The sequence below is a fragment of the Aegilops tauschii genome, chromosome 5 (assembly GCF_002575655.3).
Source record: "Aegilops tauschii subsp. strangulata cultivar AL8/78 chromosome 5, Aet v6.0, whole genome shotgun sequence".
In the NCBI taxonomy this organism is placed as follows: Eukaryota; Viridiplantae; Streptophyta; class Magnoliopsida; order Poales; family Poaceae; genus Aegilops; species Aegilops tauschii.
In genome coordinates, this window is record NC_053039.3 from 252743605 (window position 1) to 252766676 (window position 23072).

At 47.2% G+C, this 23072-nt stretch overlaps 1 protein-coding gene across 1 annotated transcript; it reads left to right on the forward strand.

Annotated features, from left to right (window-relative positions):
• Positions 1 to 14516: 14516 nt before the first annotated feature.
• Positions 14517 to 15728, forward strand: LOC109735597 (protein LURP-one-related 8). Its single transcript, XM_020294815.4, has one exon. The coding sequence runs from the start codon at positions 14689 to 14691 to the stop codon at positions 15373 to 15375; it is 687 nt and encodes a 228-aa protein (XP_020150404.1). The 5' UTR covers positions 14517 to 14688; the 3' UTR covers positions 15376 to 15728.
• The last annotated feature ends 7344 nt before the right edge of the window (positions 15729 to 23072 follow it).

The window sequence follows — 23072 nt, forward strand, 5'->3', positions numbered from 1 at the left end:
AGGCCATGAAATCTGAGATGGGATCCATGTATGAGAACAAAGTATGGACTTTGGTTGACTTGCCCGATGATCAGCAAGCCATAGAGAATAAATGGATCTTGAAGAAGAAGACTGACACTGACGGTAATGTTACTGTCTACAAAGCTCGACTTGTTGCGAAAGGTTTTCGACAAGTTCAAGGAGTTGACTATGATGAGACCTTCTCACCCGTAGCGATGCTTAAGTCCGTCCGAATCATGTTAGCAATTGCCGCATTTTATGATTATGAAATTTGGCTAATGGATGTCAAAACTGCATTCCTGAATGGATTTCTGGAAGAAGAGTTGTATATGATGCAACCAGAAGGTTTTGTCGATCCAAAGGATGCTAACAAAGTGTGCAAGCTCCAGCGATCCATTTATGGACTGGTGCAAGCATCTCGGAGTTGGAATAGATGTTTTGATAGTGTGATCAAAGCATATGGTTTTATACAGACTTTTGGAGAAGCCTGTATTTACAAGAAAGTGAGTGGGAGCTCTGTAGCATTTCTAATATTATATGTGGATGACATATTGTTGATTGGAAATGATATAGAATTTCTGGATAGCATAAAAGGATACTTGAATAAGAGTTTTTCAATGAAAGACCTCGATGAAGCTGCTTATATATTGGGCATCAAGATATATAGAGATAGATCAAGACGCTTAATTGGACTTCCACAAAGCACATACCTTGATAAAGTTTTGAAGAAGTTCAATGGATCAAGCAAAGAAAGGGTTCTTGCCTATGTTACAAGGTGTGAAGTTGAGTTAGACTCAATGCCCGACCACTTCAGAAGATAGAGAGAAAATGAGAGTCATTCCCTATGCTTCAGCCATAGGTTCTATCATGTATGCAATGCTGTGTACCAGACCTGATGTGTGCCTTGGAATCAGTTTAGTAGGGAGGTACCAAAGTAATTCAGGAGTGGATCACTGGACAGCGGTCAAGAACATCCTGAAATACCTGAAGAGGACTAAGGATATGTTTCTCGTTTATGGAGGTGACAAAGAGCTCGTTGTAAATGGTTACGTCGATGCAAGCTTTGACACCGATCCGGATGACTCTAAGTCACAAACCGGGTACGTATTTATATTGAATGGTGGAGCTGTCAGTTGGTGCAGTTCTAAGCAAAGCGTCGTGGCGGGATCTACGTGTGAAGCAGAGCACATAGCTGCTTTGGAAGCAGCAAATGAAGGAGTCTGAATGAAGGAGTTCATATCCGATCTAGGTGTCATACCTAGTGCATCGGGTCCAATGAAAATCTTTTGTGACAATACTGGTGCAATTGCCTTGGCAAAGGAATCCAGATTTCACAAGTGAACCAAGCACATCAAGAGACGCTTCAATTCCATCCGAAATACATACGGATCTGAATGTTGCAGACCCGTTGACTAAGCCTCTCTCACGAGCAAAACATGATCCACACCAAGACTCCATGGGTGTTAGAATCATTACTATGTAATCTAGATTATTGACACTAGTGCAAGTGGGAGACTGAAGGAAATTTGCCCTAGAGGCAATAATAAAGTTGTTATTTATATTTCCTTATATCATGATAAATGTTTATTATTCATGCTAGAATTGTATTAACCGGAAACTTAGTACATGTGTGAATACATAGGCAAACAGAGTGTCACTAGTACGCCTCTACTTGACTTGCCCATTAATCAAAGATGGTTAAGTTTCCTAGCCATAGACATGAGTTGTCATTTGATGAACCGGATCACATCATTAGAGAATGATGTGATTGACAAGATCCATCCGTTAGCTTAGCACTATGATCGTTTAGTTTGTTGCTATTGCTTTCTTCATGACTTATACATGTTCCTATGATATGAGATTATGCAACTCCTGAATACCGAGGAACACTTAGTGTGCTATCAAACGTCACAACGTAACTGGGTGATTATAAAGATGCTCTACATGTGTCTCCAATGGTGTTTGTTGAGTTGGCATAGATCGAGATTAGGATTTGTCACTCCGATTGTCGGAGAGGTATCTCTAGGCCCTCTCGGTAATGCACATCACTATAAGCCTTGCAAGCATTGTAACTAATGAGTTAGTTGCGGGATGATGCACTACGGAATGAGTAAAGAGACTTGTCGGTAACGAGATTGAACTAGGTACGATGATACCGATGATCGAATCTCAGGCAAGTAACATACCGATGACAAAGGGAACAACGTATGTTGTTGTGCGGTTTGACCGATAAAGATCTTGTAGAATATGTAGGAACCAATATGAGCATCCAGGTTCCGCTATTTGTTATTGACCGGAGATGAGTCTCGGTCATGTCTACATAGTTCTCGAACCCGTAGGGTCCGCACGCTTAACGTTTGATGACGATATATATGTATTATGAGTTTTGTGATTTGATGTACCGAAGGTTGTTCGGAGTCCCGGATGTGATCACGGACATGACGAGGAGTCTCGAAATGGTCGAGACATAAATAACGATATATTGGACGATGTTATTCGAACACCGGATGAGTTTGGGGTGTCACCGGATAAATATCGGAGTGCCAGAAGGGTTATCGAAACCACCGGAGAAGTAATGGGCCTTATTGGGCCTAGGGGAGAGAGAGAGGGGCAGGCAAGGGCTGGCTGGCCGCGTGCCCCCCATGGGCCTAGTCCGAATTGGACTAGGGGGAGGGGCGGAGCCCCCTCCTTCCTTCTCTTTCCCCTCTCTTTCCTTCTTCTCCTAGCTGGACTAGGAAAGGGGGGTCCAACTCCTACTTGGAGTAGGATTGCCCCCCTTGGGCGCGCCCTATAGGTCCGGCTGGCCTCCCCCTTGCTCCTTTATATACGGGGGCAGGGGCACCCTAGAACACACAAGTTGACAATCTTTTTAGCCGTGTGCGGTGCCCCCCTCCACAGAACACACCTCGTTCATATTGTCGTAGTGCTTAGGTGAAGCCCTGCGTCGGTAACTTCATCATCACCGTCACCACGCCGTCGTGCTGACAAAAATCTCCCTTGGCCTCAGCTGGATCTAGAGTTCGTGGGACGTCACCAAGCTGAACATGTGCAGATCGCGGAGGTGCCGGGCGTTTGGTACTTGATTGGTTGGATCGCAAAGACGTTCGACTACATCAACCACGTTACTTAACGCTTCCGCTTTCGGTCTACGAGGGTACATGGACACACTCTCCCCGCTCGTTGCTATGCATCTCCTAGATAGATCTTGCGTGATCATAGGAATTTTTTTGAAATACTACGTTCCCCAACACCTTTCACTTCTCCTTACCTCATATTTAACCACTGGCACTCTGTCTTTCCTTTTTTCCTTTGGGAGCAGTAGGTCTGCAGAAGCTGATCTCCTCTGCAGCAGATGGAGGTGGGACCTCCTCCACTCTGTTTTCCTGCAAGTGAGAACACGAAGGTGTTGCAGTTACAGGGCAGGAACTAGGAATGAAGAATATTAACTGCTGAGACTGCTTGAATCTATCACATATAATGTGCCACATAGGAGATTGCAAGAACATCTTTGCCCAATCAAATTTCTCATGAGTCAATAAAGCAATACAAATGAAATCCACCTAGTCAAATGGTACCTTAACTGCTATGGTGTCCTCTGTGCTGTGAGAGAAGTGCTGCTCCCAGGAAGAGTGGCTTGCCAAACCATGACTAACTAAATCTACATTAGAATCAGCAGGGGCAGGATTAGATAAATATTTTCCTTTGATATTAAAACCTGGTGAGCTGAGCTATTTGAGGATGAGTTACAGGTGTCATTAATACTTTATGGGCCTGAAAAGGGCTTGGAAGATGCATCTGAAGTGCAGTCCAGAATCTCAATTTCCTCATCCACAGTGGTGCTCTGAGCATCCTCTCTATTTATAGCATTCAAATACCCAGAAGGTGAAGCTAACTGAATGACAGGGTCCACTCCTTCAGCAAGATTCAAATTAAATAGAGATCCATCTTCCTCAACAATTTCCTCCTCTAAAATCTTCTCATTAGCCAGCAAGTGAGAGTTTTGTTGAGCTTGGTTGCTGGAAGCAGTAAATGGAGGTGGTGATTGGGGCAAATCCTGGCTGAGATCAATTCCTGTCCTATTTACTTGCTCATCTGGTGGCATGAGGTCGAAGAAGTCAATTGGGGCAACAAAAGCAGGTGGAGCAGGTGCATGAATAATCTCCTGAGGATGAGCTTGCATGGGCCCCAAGGCCAAGTTGAGGGCAGGCATGGCATCTTGGGCCTGGCACATGAAGTTTAAAACTGTATTTCCCTCCTCAATCTGCTGTGCATTTTCCTCTTGCATAGCTATTTCAACACCATTTGACCCCACATAAAGAGTGGGATCACTATGTGGGTCCATCTCAGGAAGATTTGCTTGCATATGCTGCTCATCTAGGGGTTGAAACAGATCTGCTAGCTCCATGAATTCCCCATCTTCCAGTTCCTGATCAATGAACTCATCATCCTATGTTGGCATTGCCCAGTTGAAAGAACATGCGGTGCCCCCATGTTTGGTTTTGGTAATTGATGACAATCTCTATGGACTAATGGTTGCCTTGAGTTATATTTGAATGATTTGTCCATAGGCATTTCTTGAAGTCCATGTGTTGGTTTCAAGGAGTTTATGTGGTGACCAAGGTGTTATTAAGGAATTATCCAAAGATTGGTCATGTGAGAGTTGAGCTTATTGCAAGCATGTCTTGAAGAAGAAGATTGTGTGATCATTCATGTTTACCTTCAAGACATCATCCAAATGAAGAGAGTTGGAAAGAGTCAAGGTTGATCAAGACTAAGTCAAGAGTGAATCAAGTTGATCAACACACAAAGCGCACAAGATGTACCGAGGGATCAAGCGATCCCATGGTTGCGGTGTGCAAAGTTCAAGTGAAGCGGGCAAGTTCAAGTAAAGCATCACGAAGAGATCAAATGCTTCAAGCTTGCCATCCATTGTGGTGACAATGGACTTGTGAAGATGTGCGGAAGGGTGGCTCACCCATAGTGGAGTATGGGGGAGCAATCAACTAGTCTTCATCGAGCCAACGCAATCAAGAAAGGTGGTCCATCTTGAGGGAGTCAAGATCGTCATCATCTAGCTCAAGTGGACCATGTGCAAGGCAAAGGTTTGCTCTTGATAGGTTTTCTATTTTACCGGTCTCATGATGGTAGTTGGGAGACCGGGTTATAGGATCGATTGCCGTACTATCAAGGGGGGGCTCTCGATGAGTAGCTTGATCGTATCGTTCATAGAGAGCTCAAACCATTGCATCCTTGCATCATCTTTATTGGTTCTTGTTTGGTTCTTCTCTTTGTGAGTTTTGGAGCTTATGGTCATCTTGATGATAAGCTCGAGTTCATCGAAAACAGAGTTCACTCGCATCTTCTATGATGTTTTCGATGTTGGAGCTATGCCGGTTCTTCTCGGTTGGAGGTTTCACTCCTCTATTTATTAGGCATACCTCCCCTGCCTCTTCTTACTATAACCAGTCGCTGTTTTGATGCTACTCGTCGTCTTGTATCCAACAAGCTTGAGTTTGCTCAATTCGGAGCTCATATGAAGATGTTTTGGCAGTTCTGTTTTTCTCCCTGCGGTAGTACCGCGGTGGCCGCGGTAGTACCGCTTGTAGCGTCAAGCGGTAGTACCGCTCCAGTACCGCTCTACTACCGCCTCGATTTTGGGTCTGCTCTTTTCATGTCGGGTTCAGCAGTAGTCGCGCGGCAGTAAGGCACGGTAGTACCGCCTATAAGCGGTAGTACCGCTCCAGTCGAGCGGTAGTACCGCTACTGCACTACTGCCACCGTACTTTGCTCTGTCCTACCTCCTTTTGTCCCGTGTTCTGCTCCTCCAGCGGTAGTACCGCTGGGGTGAGCGGTAGTACCGCTTATCGACGGTACTACCGCCCCAATGTTCTTGTTTTGTTGCTCCTTTTCCCTGCTTCTTCCGCCCGAGCGGTAGTACCGCTCGTGTGCGGGTTGAGCACATAACGGTTGGATTTTCCCCCTCCTATAAAAGGGGGTCTTCTTCCCCAATGAACCTTATCTCTTGATCTCGTGTTCTACCCCCATTGTTGACCTTCTTCGAGCTTGCTAACTCTCAATCCCTCCATGGATTCTTGCTAGTTTTTGAGGGAAAAGAGAGAGGAGATCTAGATCCACATTTCCACCAATCACTTTCTCCTCTTTGTGAGGGGAACCCCTTGGATCTAGATCTTGGAGTTCTTGGTGTTCTCCTTCTTGTTCTTCCTCTCATTTTCCTCCCTAGCATTAGTTGCTTCGGTGGGATTTGAGAGAGAAGGACTTGAGCACTCCGTGTGCCCTTGCCATTGCATTTAGTGCATCGGTTTGAGTTCTCCACATGATACGTGGAAGTTACAAGTTGAGAAGCTTATTACTCTTGGGTGCTTGGTACCCTCGAGCTTGTCCTCTTGGGTGCTTGGGCGCCCTAGATGGTTGGTGGTGTTCGGAGCTCAATCATTGTGGTGTAAAGCTCCGGGCAAGTGTCGGGGTCTCCAATTAGGTTGTGGAGATCGCCCCGAGCAATTGACGGGTACCGGTGACCGCCCCCAAGGGTTGCCAAAGTGTACGGGTTCGGTGACCGCCCCCAAGGGTTGCCATTTGTACGGGTTCGGTGACCGCCCTCAAGGGTCCCTTAGTGGAATCACGGCGTCTTGCATTGTGCAAGGGCGTGAGGAGATTACGGTGGCCCTGGTGGCTTCTTGGGGAGCATTGTGCCTCCACACCGCTCCAAATGGAGATTAGCATCCGCAAGGGTGTGAACTTCGGGATACATCGTCATCTCCGCGTGCCTCGGCTATCTCTTACCCGAGCCCTTTACTTATGCACTTTACTTTGTGATAGCCATATTGTTTCTTGTCATATACCTTGCTATCACTTAGTTGTTTATCTTGCTTAGCATAAGTTGTTGGTGCACATAGGTGAGCCTAGTTGTTGTAGATTTTGTGCTTGTCAAATTAACCGCTAGGTTTATTCCGCTTTTGTTCAAGCCTAAACCATAATTATTTTAAAGCGCCTATTCACCCCCCCCTCTAGGCGACATCCACGATCGCTCACCAGTGACCCCAGCCAGGAAGATCCTCCTCCTCCTCATGCTCTGCTTCTTCTTCAGCCTGCTGCATAGGTTGTTGGTGAAAGTTCTGCTGTTCCCCAGCCATAACATCTTGAGCCTGATGCTGTTGAATAGGCCCAATGAAGTGATTAAGCTGATTAGGGTGGTGAAAAGTATTAGCTAGCTGAGGATGAGGATTTCCATCAACAGGTACTGGATGTTCATCTAGTGGCCCCCTCCCAGAGGTTCTTGCTAAACAATAACTACTGGAATCCATGATTCAGCATTTGGATCATCAGACTCTCCAACCACAATGTTGATAGGCACATCTCTCATGTCTTCAACTCTAATTTTAACCATTAGGGTTGCCTGTGTGCTCCTTGCTCTGGCCCATAGCAACATCTTACCAAAGCTTCGATAGCATTTCCAATTCCTGAATATCTCTCTTATCAAATGGAAACCCAATCAGCAAAGCCCAAATATCTCTATTAAGAGCCAGATTTCTCCAGTTAAGACCTTGGTTATGTCTCTGGAAAATGATATGAACATCCCCATGCGCATGAGGGCTTTGGAGCACAAGAGCATCTCTATCAAAAGGTGATCTTAATCTGACGTATGCTTGACCAAAGGGGCATTGACAAATCTCTTGAAACCCTAGATGCTTGACTTGAGTAAGAAACTCACCAATGATCTGCCTCACATTAGGAAAATGAACCTGTTGATTTCTGCATGGGGACAATGGTGACGATTGCCCAGTCTTTGTGCCGAGGCGTGGCAGAGTCAGTGATGACCCGCACTCTTGCCGACCTCCCTTCCACATGGATTGCTTGATGATGCGGTGGAAGAAACGGCGCCGAATCGAAGGGAAAGTTGGCCATAGCTCTCGGAACAAGCTCTCCCCTCAACTCTGAAGATTGCAGGAGCCTACTGACAGTCAGAGGAGGTGGAGGTGGGAGAGAGGTCGAGCGAGCAGGATGAGGCGCTGCAGCTTCAGAATTGTTAGGTAGGGGAGTAATACGGGGCACTTGATTGCCGGAGGACTTGATAGCATTCCTCGATTGAGACACCGCAATCACACCATTATCGGGGGTTGCTGCAGCAGGAGCAGATACCGAGGCAGACAATTGATTTGACAAGGCGAGAGAACGGAAGCCCGAGCGGCAGCCACTGGCAATATGGCCCCACCTCTTGCAATTACAACAGTGGATTTTATTCTTGCAGGTCGGTCGCTCGTGGCCCGTTAACAGATAGCGGACACAGAAAGCCTTGGGCCGGGCCGAGACGGGCCTTGAGTCAGCCAAGGGACCAGGTGTTACTCCTGGGCAATTTTGAATTCGCTGATTTGCCGCCTCATTATTGCCCTCCACTGGAAATTGGAGTCGATCAAAAACCGTAGTAACTGCCATCGTGGATTGAGCTAGGCGAGATCTTTGAATCTGAGATAGATTTGAAGCATGATTGTAAAATCTTGGAGCACGCACAGCATCTGCATAAGAATTTGCATTTCTCGAACGAAAAACCATGGTCCATCCATCATCCTGATCAGGGTCCGGAAGAGATCGAAATTTTGGCCCATTTGAACCCCAAAGGAGGAATCCAAGATTGAATTCAGGCAAGGAGACATTTCCTCCATTGTAAACTGCAAAACCAATGTTGATAGAAGAGACTGAGAACTTGAAAAGAGAATCACTTAGTTTCTGAACTTTGAACAAAGAAGCTCGGCCTCCAAAGCAGGAGAGAAGGATTGTACCTACTGATTCCTCCGTGAGGCGGATCTTTGATCTTGTAAACTCAGCCATCAGAAAGAATTCTTTTTTCCCCGGCTCTGCCATGAAATTGATCGGCAGGGAGTGCCAGACGTGATCTTCAAATGCATGGCCCCTCTCGAAGCGGAGATCTGCTAAAGACATGGTTCAGACAGGAGTGGCCGCCGTGGCCGAAGTGGTGAACGACGAGAACTGCGGCGACCGTCGTGACCGGAGTGGCTAGCGACGGGAGGGCTCCCCAAAGTCTACTCCCCCAGCCTAGTGAAACGGCCGTTGAGAGTAGGCCGATGTCAAGTCGAGTATATTATGTTGCAGACACGCACGAACCAGTACAGTAGCAACATATATGCCAAGCTATATTTGCCGGTTAATACTGCAACATCATGACAGCCAAAAGGCAGCTTAACTGGAGCAAACGATCAAGGCAGGCACATGGGCTGGACTTGTGTTTGTATGGTGTGCCGTACGTGACAGCGCTCGTTGCATCGGCTGCTCCCTCCACAGCGTGCATGCTGCATGCACAATCTATAATAATGTGCTCGGCGTCTGCCCTGTCCACATCCCTGGATGGAGTAGCAAGCAATCCCAAGGTCCGGTGCATGCATGTGTGCCGTGAACAGTACACGCACTGCCCTAGCTACTCAGGCAAAATTCAAAGGCGGTCTCACGTTTCCACCACGCCGTCCGTGGTGGCAGCGTGCACACGCCCAATACGCGGCGAACAGCAGATAGAGTAGCAGTTTGTGAGGTGTCATGCGCGCAGGGAAGTGCCGGGCAGGGCAGGGGTGCTATCCGTTTCGATCTGGCCGGCCGGAAGGCATTAATCTGTCTGTGCATGCCTTTTCTTCATAGTGGGTGAAACAGTTCGCGCTGCCTTATTTAGCTACTGTTGCTCACTAGCAGTGCTACGTTTTTTTAAGCTTTTCTTAGATGGTGTGGGCGTGTTGCGCAGGTAGCAGCGTGCATGCCTCTGTTAGATACCTCAGAATGCGTTTAAGATGATTATAGTGAGGAACCCGAGGATCATGCATATAGAGACATGCTTGTTGAACAGCAAAAGAGATTTCAGGACGAGTAATGGTGAGATATTGGAGAGCACCTGTTAGGCTACGATAGAGAGTAGGATCGGAAAAGGGTTCACCGGTAGCCGAAAGTTTAAAACTAGTATTGACAGGAGTGCGAGATGATTGACAGTCAAGCATACCAGCATGATTAAGAAGATCAAGAATATACTGGCGTTGGGAAAGAAAAAGGCTGGAGGAATCTCGAACAACAGCAATGCCTAAGAAATGATGAAGGAGTCCTAGGTCAGTCATAGAAAAATCTTTATCGAGATATATATGTATTCAGCAGAATTAGCACATGAAATTCAGCTAATTAACTGACTTGGTACTATATATGTTGTCCTGATAGGCAAGGAATGGCGGCTGGAAATATTAGTACTGAAGCATAAACGTGTGCGCTAGTAACATCCGTAACAAATTGACAGAGAATGAAAATTACATGATCTTGGCACAAACCGGAAGATCATATATAGTTCGGTTCAACATAATGTAATTGGACAATGCCAAGGCTTTAAACATCAAGAATATTTACACTATGTACCTAAGTTCATTAGTTACCCGCTTGTTTAGTTCATCAGATTGAGCATTTTCAGATGTTCGAATAATCCAAATATCGAAACATAGAGAAGTTTGCTGCGAGATCAGATCAGTTTCTTACCAAGTTAGTTGTATAACGTTATGTACCCATAATAATGAAAGAAATAGTGCACACGGTAAAATTTGGCACAAAAGCAAAACTAAAATAAATTCAAAATGTTTACTGGACAGCCCAGGAGCTCTGGCTTCCTGCATTGTCCTGCATGGTCTGCATGTGATGAACATAGTCAAATGGCATATAAAATGAATAGTGTCAAGATCTAATCGCTCCATATAGTAACACTTGCTAAAAATGATAATTCAGAATAGCGGGGACCTATTGCATTTATCTAATTATTGTTGTGTAAAATATATTAAAAAACAATATTACAATCTTAAGGGTCTTGATCAAATCATATATATACATACATCATCCTTTTCGATTTCCTTTTGATTGGTATTAAAAGCCAACACTGCTACCAATGGACACTCGTACAACCAATCTATTGTGAATCCACATGTCCCGGCATAACGTATAGTCCAATCAATCTAAGTGCAAAATCCAAACGATCAAACAACTCAAACTTTCAGTTTGGATTCAAACTGATCTACCTAGCTAGCAGAGAAGAACGTGGCTGGGCTCAAATAGAATTGGCAACACACAGGAGCTAAAGTTCCTAGAACCAAGCGGAAATAATCAATTGAAAAGAGAGCCTCACCAATGTGACATTGCTTGGCGGTGACGCGGAAGGCGCTTAGTCTTGGCGGCAGTGGACAATGGTGAGCAGGAGAAAAGGCCGACGACCTTGCACGCGCTGGTCTCCGCTGCGACGTAAGTATCCTGGGCATCCATCAACACAGAAGTGAGCGCCGCGCTGCAGTCGGAAACCTCGGAGTCGGCCAGGATAGGATGCCGTCCCCAGGCCAGACGGTGGTCAGTGACGCGGTCGAACAGCACAACGTCGACTATGATGCGACAGACTGTGTCATCGTCCCTGGATCTAACAGTCTGTGTGTAGTGGGAGATGGACGGGATGTAACCTGAAGTCTCACTGGAGCAGTACCTTGTTCCGGTCAACAACATCACTCACCTCGCCGGCAAGTCGTGTATCCTCAGCAGCAGATTTTGTCTGATACTCTGATTTCCCGGGAAAGACATGGTGCTCTCACCCATCTACCCTAGGGATGGCGTCAGGTACATTAGAGGGGACATGTCATCGGCCCATACATCGTCCTCCCATGTCATCGGCAAGTCCAAAGCAATCGAGTGCCTCCATCAGCCACCTATGTCCCCGCGAAGAAAAAATCAGATTGAAAATAGAGGGAAAACAATACGGCAATAACAACTCGTTAGGGGTTCATGTGGGTAGGCAACGGGAACACTATTGAAGAAATCTGGCGCACTGTCCACCCAACGTCAAAGACCTTGGCGACCGGGCGAGCGAGGAGCTGCCGTGCGGCTGTTGTCGACCTGTGTTTGGTGCTGGTACAGGCTCGTGTGGGTGGTTGCGACATGAGGCAGCCACCGGCGAGTATAAATAAGGACGTGGAGAGATGAAGATGGAGGGATCGAGGGAGGAGTGGGATGCATCTGGAAGTGGATTTTTATGGTTTGGGAATCGGGAGTAACCATGATCCGTGGAGGAGTCATCAGTTACGGAAGGCTAAAGATCCATCCCTTCGGTGACCAGGGGACGACAACACAGGATTTGTGATTTCTTTTAAGAACCACAAAATTTGTGATTGGTTGGTATCTGATGACATGGCATGCTTTGTTGGATCGTTTGCATGTTAAGAGAATACCTTGTAACGAGGAGTAACTTATTAAGAATGTAAGATGTAAGATTACAATTACAGTGGGAGTGGTGCTTCTGTGCGTCGAGACGAGACGAGTTGGCAGAAAAAGACAAGGAGCTAGCACTCCTGGCCGGGACACTGGGTCGACGACGCGCGCATGCGCACACACGACTCGTGGAGACGGTGCTTCAAGTTTCCCATTACTTTGCCTGCATGGATGGCCAACAGCTCTGCTTCGTGTCCGCATGCAGAGGAACATGCAGTTCGATATCCCAAGGCTTCGAGATGCATGCACGATCTTTGCTAAAGTTGCACAATCCCTAGAAATATTTCTACGCGTGCTCCTCGTAGTTGTATGCATATTTCCCCTGAATCTACGTAACTGGCGCTGTGATGGATGCGTGCATCCATCGTTCTGTACTGCAAGTATACGTGCCATGGCATTCATTAACCGGAAATACCTCAAACTGTGTAGCCACCCCTGCCTACTTTATCTTTTTCGGCTTCGATCGTTCTTCAAAGTTGATTACATTGGAAACGGAAGTGTACGATGGATCCACCAGCTGGATGGAATACGTTGCTGGCCGAGCCACAGCCACGTGTACGCATCTCGTGTGTCGTTGGATGGACACTCCATGTGGCGCACATGCTAGCTGACTTAATTCCGGCGCCAAGTTAGCTAGCTACATCTACATGCATGCACGTACGATGTATCTCTATGTCCTGTGTACTACGTACAGTACGTTGAAAGCTGAGTAGGGTGCTAGCTAGCTCGATGCCGACTTCACTCCAAGAGTCGCATGTTTTAATTTCTTTTTCGTTGCTTCAGTATGCGACATTTTGGTCCGAATATGCTACCCAAGTGTGTGTTAATCCGTGATTCATCCAGCTGCCCCTTCCCAAGCAAGTATATATGTACGCTGGATATGCCGCTGAATAATTTCATCCGGATCAAATTGACTTGCTACATATGGAGCATATCCCTGAATTATTTTGCCTGAATCACTTGCTAGATAGCATATCCATGAATAATTTCGTCTGGAGCATATGAACTTGCTGGCATATGCCCATCAAATTCTGATTTGTATAGCGAGCATATGTTCTGTTTTCTGCGTTTCCCACCATGGGAAAAAATTGGTACACGTCAGTTTTAGACCAACAAAGGATCATTTGCAAGTAGGTGTTGGATCGGCGCCACAGAAATTTCTACGCATCCAGGGATCAAACGTGCTGAATCGTGCATGCATGGAGCAATAATTAGGATGCAGTTCGTAGACAGCACCCAAACTAGCAAACTTGCTCTAGTGTAGCTTCTATCTACTTTTATCATCCAATGAATTAACCAGCGGTCGGTATAGGCTAGTGTAAACGGATCATAAAAGTGAGCTACGTAGTACGCTGCGCTACTAGTCACGTGCAAATACGCCATGACAAGAAATTCACGAGTTATATCACCAAAACACATTTTTATTTCCCTCAAAACAATACTCCAGTTGATTAAACTATGACTCCCTCTAGATTAATTATTTTGCGAATTTAATCAGGACATGGAATTTATACGCGCACGTACGTGCTATTCGTACATGCATGCGATGTTTGAGGACCCTCTTTTTTTACAGAATGTTTGAGGACCCTTGCTTTGGAGGCAAGGTATACAACTTTCATTCCTTGCCGCAGCATTCCACCATGGACCATATCACTACGACTTTATCTATCTACACTTTGAGGAGATTACAACAAAGTGATCAAATTTAGCCGGTGCGGTTAGCTATTGCTCAACGAATATGTTCTTTGCACGGCCGCCCAGCCGCCCGCCCGCCCGTCCACGATTTATCCCGATTCCTGGATGCCCCGCGGTAGCCCGTCATTCATATATCCCATGACATCATCAACAAATCGGAAATGTTATATGGTGAGAGATTTGTCGTGTCTTTGATAATACTCCGTCCGTCCCAAAATAAGTGTCTCAACTTTATAAATTTAGTAGATTTTATAAAGTTGACACACTTATTTTAAGACGGATGGAGTAGTTTCGTTATTTCTATGTCCTTTTTTTTGTTTGTGAAATTCCTTATTTCCATGTCGATCAATCAAGAATAATGCTAACGTGCAACTGCCGAGACGAAGAAAGAAAAAAAATGTCCATTGTTGTCGAGTGACAAAAAGGAGGAAAACTCCAATAAACTGAAAAGTAGTCACGCCTAGACAAGACATGCATCCGGTGCTCTACCGTCCACCTCACCTTATTCGGTTATTCATAGCTCAGCCGCCCTCCCGTCCAACCCGACCCTAGCCGGCCGGTATATATCCCCCTCCCGCCTCCCCGATTCTCCTCATTCTCCACCTCTCCTCCAACCTCCTAACCGCAAGCACGCCGGCCAGATCGATCGCGCCCCTCTCCGCGAGCCAAGCTAACTATCTACTCGTACGAGCTAACGGCATGGCAAAGGTGCACCCGAACGTCGCCGCGCCAGAGCTGCCGGCTGGAGGCAGAGCCGTCGTCGAGGAGGAGCAGCCCACGGTGCTGACGGTGTGGCGCAAGTCTCTGCTCTTCAACTGCGACGGCTTCACCGTCTTTGACGCCGCCGGCGGCCTCGCCTTCCGCGTCGACCGCTACGGCTCGTCGTCGAGGATCCGGCGCCGCGCCGAGGACGTCGTGCTCATGGACGCCGCGGGGAAGCCGCTCCTCACCGTGCGGCGCAAGATCAAGCTGAGCCTGGGTCTGGGGGAGCACTGGGTGGTGTACGACGGCGAGGCGAGCGCCTCAACCGCCAAGCCGCTCCTCTCTGTGCGCCGCCACCACGCCGGCCTCCGCCGCCGAGCGTCCGACAAGACGCTCGCGCACGTCACGCCGCTGGGGCCCTCTTCGGCCGGCGCCGACGCGGCCGCCTACGTCGTGGAGGGGTCGTATGGGCGGCGGAGCTGCGCGGTGCGGGACGCGCGCGGGGGTGCCCCCGTGGCGGAGGTGCGGCGGAAGGAGTCGGTGGGGGACGACGTGTTCCGGCTGGTGGTGCCTGACCACCGCCTGGGAACGGCGCTGTCCATGGGCGTCGTCGTCGCCCTCGACCAGATGTTCGGCGCCGCCTCGTCGCGGACGTCGCTCCTGCCCAGGAGCTGGTCGGCGTAGGAGGAGTACACTGGCCGCGGTAGGAGCCAGCTGGTGAAGCCGCTGACCTGGCGGTCCCACACGGCGACAAGGTTCTTCGCAAGGGGGAAGCTACTGGCCCCACCTGTCGGCGTGAGCACAGTTTTAGGTGCAGATTGCCCCGCAGAATGTAGTAGCAAAGCAGAAGAGTAATTCGCATTTAAATTTAGAAAGCAAAGCTACGGAGGCTGGATGCATGCATGCCTTAGGAATCGGTGTATATACAGTCAGCCTCTGAAACTTGTGTTCATGGATGATGCTAAAAAATACTATGTACATGGATCTGTAATGTCAGTGATATACTAAAGTGAGTGCTTGCGTCGCCGATCGTGTAAGGGAATCTTCAACGCCGACCCTCAAACCTCCTGCATCCTTTCGAACCGCACTTTTTAAACCGCGGAAGCCAACCAACGCGATTCTGTATCAGTTCACGACACGGTTCAAACATACTTTCTTCAGTAAACCGTAGACAAACGTGGGGGGCTTTGCGGGAGTCCGGCCTGCTCTCACGCCTGCTTCCAACCACCCAGGCCCACCCAAAACCTCTTCCCTCATTCGCGCGTGTTTCCGCCCGGCGCCAGCTGCCCGCATTCATATTGTTGTAGAGTGCACCGCTCCGCATTGAAGACAGCTCAGGGTGGACGCGAACTCTCACCGCCTCCGCCCTTCAAGCGGTGCGCAAGCCGAAGGCGCCACCCGCGACGCGTCTCCGATGTATGTGCTTGTTCAATGCCGGAGACGCGTGACTGGACGAGATGTGCCAGATATCTACCATGCATGTTCAACGTCATGTCCGTCCGTATGCCGCCATTAAGCAGGCTCGCCGACCGAGAAACCCACTTCGGCGCTGCGCATTGACACACTGGACGCCTGGCCTCACCGGAATCCGCTATTTAAAGGCGGCCACACCCCGGCTAACTCTACTCCACAACACAAGCCGCTCCCCATCCTCCTCCCTTGCACTGTGTCCGCCATGACTGCAGGCAGCGAAGCACTGTGCAAGAGCCTTTTCACTCAGATGAAGCACGTGGTGGCCGCCCTTGCCGCTGCCTGGCAGAGCCGCCGCGCCAGGCGGATCAAGGCCAGCTTGCTGGCCAGCTCGCGCGAGGTCTCTGTCGACGAGGATGACACCACGATAAAGATGGGCTCCGAAGACACCGCCCCAGCTCTCGTGCCTCTTGTGCACGCAGGCTTCACCATGGAGCAGGCGCAGGCGCACTACAACGGCACCATGACGGAGGTGCAGCCTGCGCTGACACCTTTGTCGGTGTTCCAGCAGGCACAGGAGGAACAATGGTACAACTTGTTCCTTTTGGAGCAGCACTGGTTGGCGGAGGGCCAGATCTATAGCGAGCGCACGAGAGAGGAAGTTGTGGCGGCCACGGCCGCGGCGAACCCCAACTTCGTCGTGGAGCAGCGTGCCATCTACGACGTCGTCCGCGCTCAAGCTGCCACTCGCCAGAAAGCGGCAACCACGGAGGTGCAGCTGCAGGTGATCGCGGAGGACAACAATGCCACCTGTGCATCCTACGCGCCGCCGACAAACTATTAGGCGGCCCGGTGGGACGACGACAACGTCGGCGCCACCATTTCCATTGTGGACTTCACGTCCACCGGTGATGGACAGGTCGCATACTTCTTCGAGGATGAGTAAGCCACGGGAGGCGGCAGGGCCTTAAGTCTCGTGTGGGTCGGTCTGTCTCCCGTGTTCTACTCTTCCTCGTCGGAGACCGCACCTGCACTTCACGGGTCTTATCGCCGGTGCTCATGGAGATGGCGGGTGGATGACGACACGAGCTTGGTCGTTGGGCGCCACCACCGTAGGATAAGTTTAGAGTCGGGTCGTTTATTTTTGTTCTAAATGTTCGAAATGTAATGAAAATTCATCGTATTTGTATGAAATCCGCCATGTTTATATGAAATCCGTCCATGTTTGCATGAATTTCATCTGGTTTGTTGAAAAAGTATTTGCAATGCATGCGGCTATGGTTGGATGGCGGCCTCCCGCATCCGTGTCCGCGGACTCCCCCCCCCCCCCCCCCCCCGCCCCCTGGTCCACGGACGGATGCGGAAGGAAAGTTGCTGGTTGCCATTAGAGATGCCCTAATGCAACAACATATGCTACCCTTCGTGGTTCATGCAATGTTTGCTTGGTGCTCCTTCCTAAGGCCTTGTTTGGTTGCAGGGAAACTAATCCTGTTGGTATACGGGAGGATGTGTGCACGGATCTACATATTGTTATTAAAGCTCTTTCACATACATATTTGGGGCATAAGCGATTGTTTCCAGCATCTCATTGACTGTGTCTGCCAACGTATTAAAGGGTGGAAGAAAACAATTCTTTCTATGCAGGGTAAGGAAATTTTGCTGAAGTCATTGGCTCAAGTAATTCCATCATATGCAATGTTAGTTCTTAAACTACCCAAAGGAATTTGTAAACAATTACTGATGATATAACTGGATTTTGGTGGGGTGATAATGGTGAGAGGAGGAAGATGTATTGGTTCACATGGTAGATAATGTGTGTACCAAAGAAGAAAGGGGCCCTGGAATTTAGAGATGTACACGGTTCTAACCTTGCTATATTAGCATAGCAGTGTTGGCGACGTATTCAGAACCCGGACTCCTTATGTGCATGTGTGTTGGGTGCAAAGTATTATCTCGACGGGAACATATTGAAGGTCGGACCAAAGAAGGAATTTTCCTATACATGGCAGAGTATCGTAGCAGGCATCCAAGCTTTTCAAGGGGGTTGCATTTGGCAAGTGGGATCGGATGAACAAATTAATATTTGGCAGGACCCTTGGATCCCATGAAGCCCTTCATAGAAAGTTATCACCCCTAGAGGTGTAACTATGCTCAGATATGTGGAAGAAATCATAGATTCTCACCATGTACGGTGGGATGAAACCTTGATAAGAGATGTTTATTCTCCGGTAGATGCTCATAGAATCCTGCAAATCCCGTTGAATGTTCACCTAGTGAAGGATTTTGTCACATGGATGGGAACCTTATCAGTACAGTCGACATACCATGAAGGATTTGAGCATTAGTATGGCCAACACCTTGTTCGAGGAGATGGTTAGGGAAACGTGTACACAAACACAATTTGGAAGGAGATCTGGAACCTCAAAACCCCAGGAAAAACTAAAAAGGTTGCGTGGAAGACCCTTAATGGATTGTTACCTTGCTATGGAATCCATGCGAACAGACACATACCCTTTATCCCTCAATGTATGTTAGGTGCGGTTGGAGTTGAGGACATAAAACATTGTCTGTTTATTTGCAAAAGGGCAAAAAAAGTCTGTGCAGAGTTGGGTTTACAGAGCATCATCGCAGATGTTGTACGGCAGGATCGATCGGGGCCTGTTACTACTGAGATCTTATGTCAGACTAATTCGGTCAAAGATGGAATCCCTACTGTTGAACTCATGATAGTAGCGGCTTGGTATCTCTAGTAGCAGCGCCGTCAGCACGTGAAAGGAGAGTCAATTCAGATCCCTAGTAGAGCCGCGGTGTCAATTAAAGTTTTGGCTACCAATTTTACTAGAGCTTATACGCCCAATCAGCCAGCAAGAAGTCATGATCACATGCTGAAGAGGCCGAATAGTGATGTGGTTAAAATTAACATTGATGTGGTCTTCCAATACGAAACACTTTCAGGTGCAACATGAGCTATTGCTTGTGATGGACGCGAGAAATTTATTGTAGCAGCAACATGGCTTCTTCCACAAGTTGGCGGTGTCGATTCAGCGGAGATGACAATGGTCAGAATGAGCTATATCTAGCACGAAGAATTGGATGCAACAAAGTGCTCATTGAGTTAGACTTTAGCTTTGTGGTGGATTCAGTCCAGACACCTGAAACCTATGTGGGTTCCAATGTGGTTACGGTGCTTGAGTGCAAGCAGCTAGCTTTGGATTTTGCTAGCGTTTCATATACACATTGCCTACGAGAAGCAAATGAGGTGGCTCACAAATTAGAAAAGAAATCGTTTAGCAGAATGTATTCTATGTTCCGGGAAGCTATGATCCATGATTTTATTTCTCATTCTATTGTAAAAGATATGTCTATTATTTAAGGAATAAAGTGTTTGCTTTAAAAAAAATGCACCAGGCGATTGGGTTGATCCCTCCCTGACACCCAATCCCTTCTATCCTTGTCTATACCCAATATCCGCCCCCCATCCCCTTCTCTAATATCATTTGGTTCTCTCAGATCCACTTCTGAAGATGTAAATGGTATAGAGCATCACTTTTAGCATAGCATCAGATCAACAATGCATAATACTATCAGAAATTGTACAAAAATGACTTGCTACAGAATAACATGATCTACATAAGAATGCAACAGTAGCATGCAAATCAAACTTGACATGAATCAAGCAAGAGAATCATAGAATGCACCGACATAAACTGGCAAACAAACATCTCGTAAACAATACAAAAATCTTCTCTAGCTACATAACATCGTTGATCATTTTGTATAAATTGCTTTGCACATTTTTGTGATTCATTTAAAATGTAAACATCATAGAATGTTGCTTCTGGACACCTTCTAGGACAGTTCCTCCTATGAGCTTCAAAGTCTATGCAGATATATCATGTGGCATATCTGGAAAGTGACATCAAAAGAAAAGTGACTACAAACTCAAGAATGGTAACCACATTACATTAGCGAACAAGAAAGTAAAGTTTGTTATGTTTATTGAAAGTAAACCTTAATTAAAACAGACAAACAAACAAGGAATAGATATGCAAAAGAACATCGAATTAAAATATAAAAGCACAAAAATAAGCTATTTCCATTTCCTTTATTAGAAGGAGTGATGATCAGTAGACCAAGCACTCTATTGCTTATTATAGGTACTCAATGTAAGTTGGGAAACTATTAAGAAAACGAAACAACGATAATATTTTTCTGGCAGGATTAACTATATATTTCTTATTATGTAAAGAGACAAGGCCATTCCATTGAGTGACTCGATAAAAAGATGCTCATACAAAAGTAACTGTTTATACACGGAGGTAATGACCAAGCATGCAAACTTCACAACTACTATCACATCATAGGGGAAAATAATATATATGACAAATGGAGCTACACGTCTAACATCTCTCAGCCATCAACAATATTAACAACATGAGAGAACTCGGGATAGCAGAGTCTACTTACTTTAGCAAATAGAAAATGGTCTAAAGGAGCCGAACCACTAAACTAATCTGCTGCACACAAACAAGTGAAATAAGTCATCTAACAATGATAAAGTTTAGGAAGAGATGAAAGATTGGCAGAAAGATCAAATCCAAAGAGAAAGCAGGCACAAGGCACAAAAAAAGAAGATATGTTTTCCCTTGCCTCCATGGGAATAGTGATACCTAGTTGTATGTAAAGATTGATTGACACCTTGGTTATCTTGTTGCTGTAAAAGTATTGTTTTGTAATAGTAGCCCCAAAGCTGACATACATACATACTCCCTCCATTCGAAAATATGTGTCTCCACTTTGTACTAACCTTAGTAGAAACCTGTATTAAGATTGAGACACTTATTTTGGGACGGAGGGAGTACTTCCCATACATGCCAAACATGTAGATTTGGTTGGATCTTTTTTTTAACACAAAGATTCGGTTGGCAACCAATCCAATATAAGATACCCCACTTTACATACATACATACATACATACATACATACAAATTTGGCAATAAGCAACACAAGATGCCCCCTTTGCCAAAACAAAATAAAATCAAGCAGAAATATTACTCTAAAAAAATGCATCTCTCCTCTAAGCTACTAGGTAGATGATCAAATATCCAATGATCTAAACAATATTTGTCACAAGGTAGGTGCATCTCTTGGACAAAATATTTCGCACCTGTAATAGTTCAATGAAATTTCTCTTTTGCAAAAAATGCCATTTGGTATGTCTCACTATACTGGGTGTTCATGGCAACAACAGCAAACCACTCTCATCTCATGGTTCATTCATTTAGTTTTTCCAAGAAACAACTTGTAAATAATTTGATTTAATTAGCACAAGATAATAATCTCAAATCACATAAGATGGATTCACAACTTGTAAAGATGTTTTGCTCAGTAACTTGTAAATGACATATAATGTTGCGAGGACCTCGCGATGACTCGAGCCTACGACCTTATCTTCTTCGACCCTGGCAACCACCGCCCCGTTTGGCTTGCTGGCGCTGGCTCCAGGCTGTTGTCTTCGTCCCTGGCGTGTGGTGATAAGGCAGAGATTTTGTTTGAGGCCCATGCCAAGATAGATCGGCCTCCGATGACGACGGCCACACCGTCACCAATGCTCGTCGCTCCTCGGATTCTCTTGTCGACGGCAGCGACCTCGATGCCCACTGCTCCATCGATACTGCTTCTGATGACAATCCCTGCCCCGACGACCATCGCTCCACTGTCGTTCTTGCTGACAGCAGCCCCAACCCCGACGCCCACTGCTTTTACCCGATAGTTGATGCCTCCTTCGGAGTTGATTGTACATGCAGATTTGCCGCGTGTAGGCGTATCAGTGCATCTGGGCTGGGGAACTGGCATGGATACTACAGTAGGGATGCAACATCTGCTTCTCCTGTGTGTTGCACACTGACATCTCGTGGGGATTCATTGGAAGAGTGACTCCTCGTCACGAAGCGCCGCCGTTCCCCACCTGTCACGACATCTTGTCATTCCATTTGCAGCGCACGACCGGCTCCCCCATCCTGGGTGAGTGACCGATGTTTACGGTGCCTCTCTAGAGGTTATCGTGCCCGCTCCTGCAAGGACCCAATCCGGTGCACAAACTAGCTCTGATGTGTCTACATCGCTCATTTCTGTCGTGCAAAGCACCGCAATGATCAGACTACGCTGCTCCAACATGATGCTCTGCCGCCTCCCTAGTGTGTGTGCCCGACAATGATGCTATGCCAATAGATGTGTCGATGTAGTTCGTTCTCACTAAGCAGTCCAAGCTACTTTTCGCTCAGAGTTGCAGGACTGCTTAACAAGAGTTGGGAGTTTGTTGGTGAGAGCGAAGGCTGCTCTTGGTAGGCTCATAGTTGTGCCTACTGTGTCTTCGAAGGCCGAGCTCCTGGTGGACTCCGTGGGAGAGCATGAAACATACCTCTATGGTTGTTTCTCTCCTCGTGGTAGATCCTGCCCGTCGTCCTTGCTTATTGTGTCACTCGTGTTGGGGAACGTAGCATGCAATTTCGAAAATATTACTACGCTCACGCAAGATCTATCTAGGAGATGCATAGCAACGAGAGGGGGAGAGTGTGTCCACGTACCCTTGTAGACCGAAAAGCGGAAGCGTTAGCTTAACGCGGTTGATGTAGTCGAACGTCTTCTCGATTCAGCCGATCAAGCACCAAATGTACGGCACCTCCGAGTTCTGCACACGTTCATCTCGATGACGTCCCTCGAACTCTTGATCCAGCAAAGTGTTGAGGGAGAGTTTCGTCAGCACTACGGTGTGGTGACGGTGATGGTGAAGTGATCCGTGCAGGGCTTCGCCTAAGCACTACGACAATATGACCGGAGGAGCAAACTGTGGAGGGGGGCGCCGCACACGGCTTGGAACAATTGATGTGTATTAGAGGCGCCCCCGCCCCCGTATATAAAGGAGGGAGAGGGGAGGAGGCCGGCCCTAGGCGCGCCCCAAGTGGGAGATG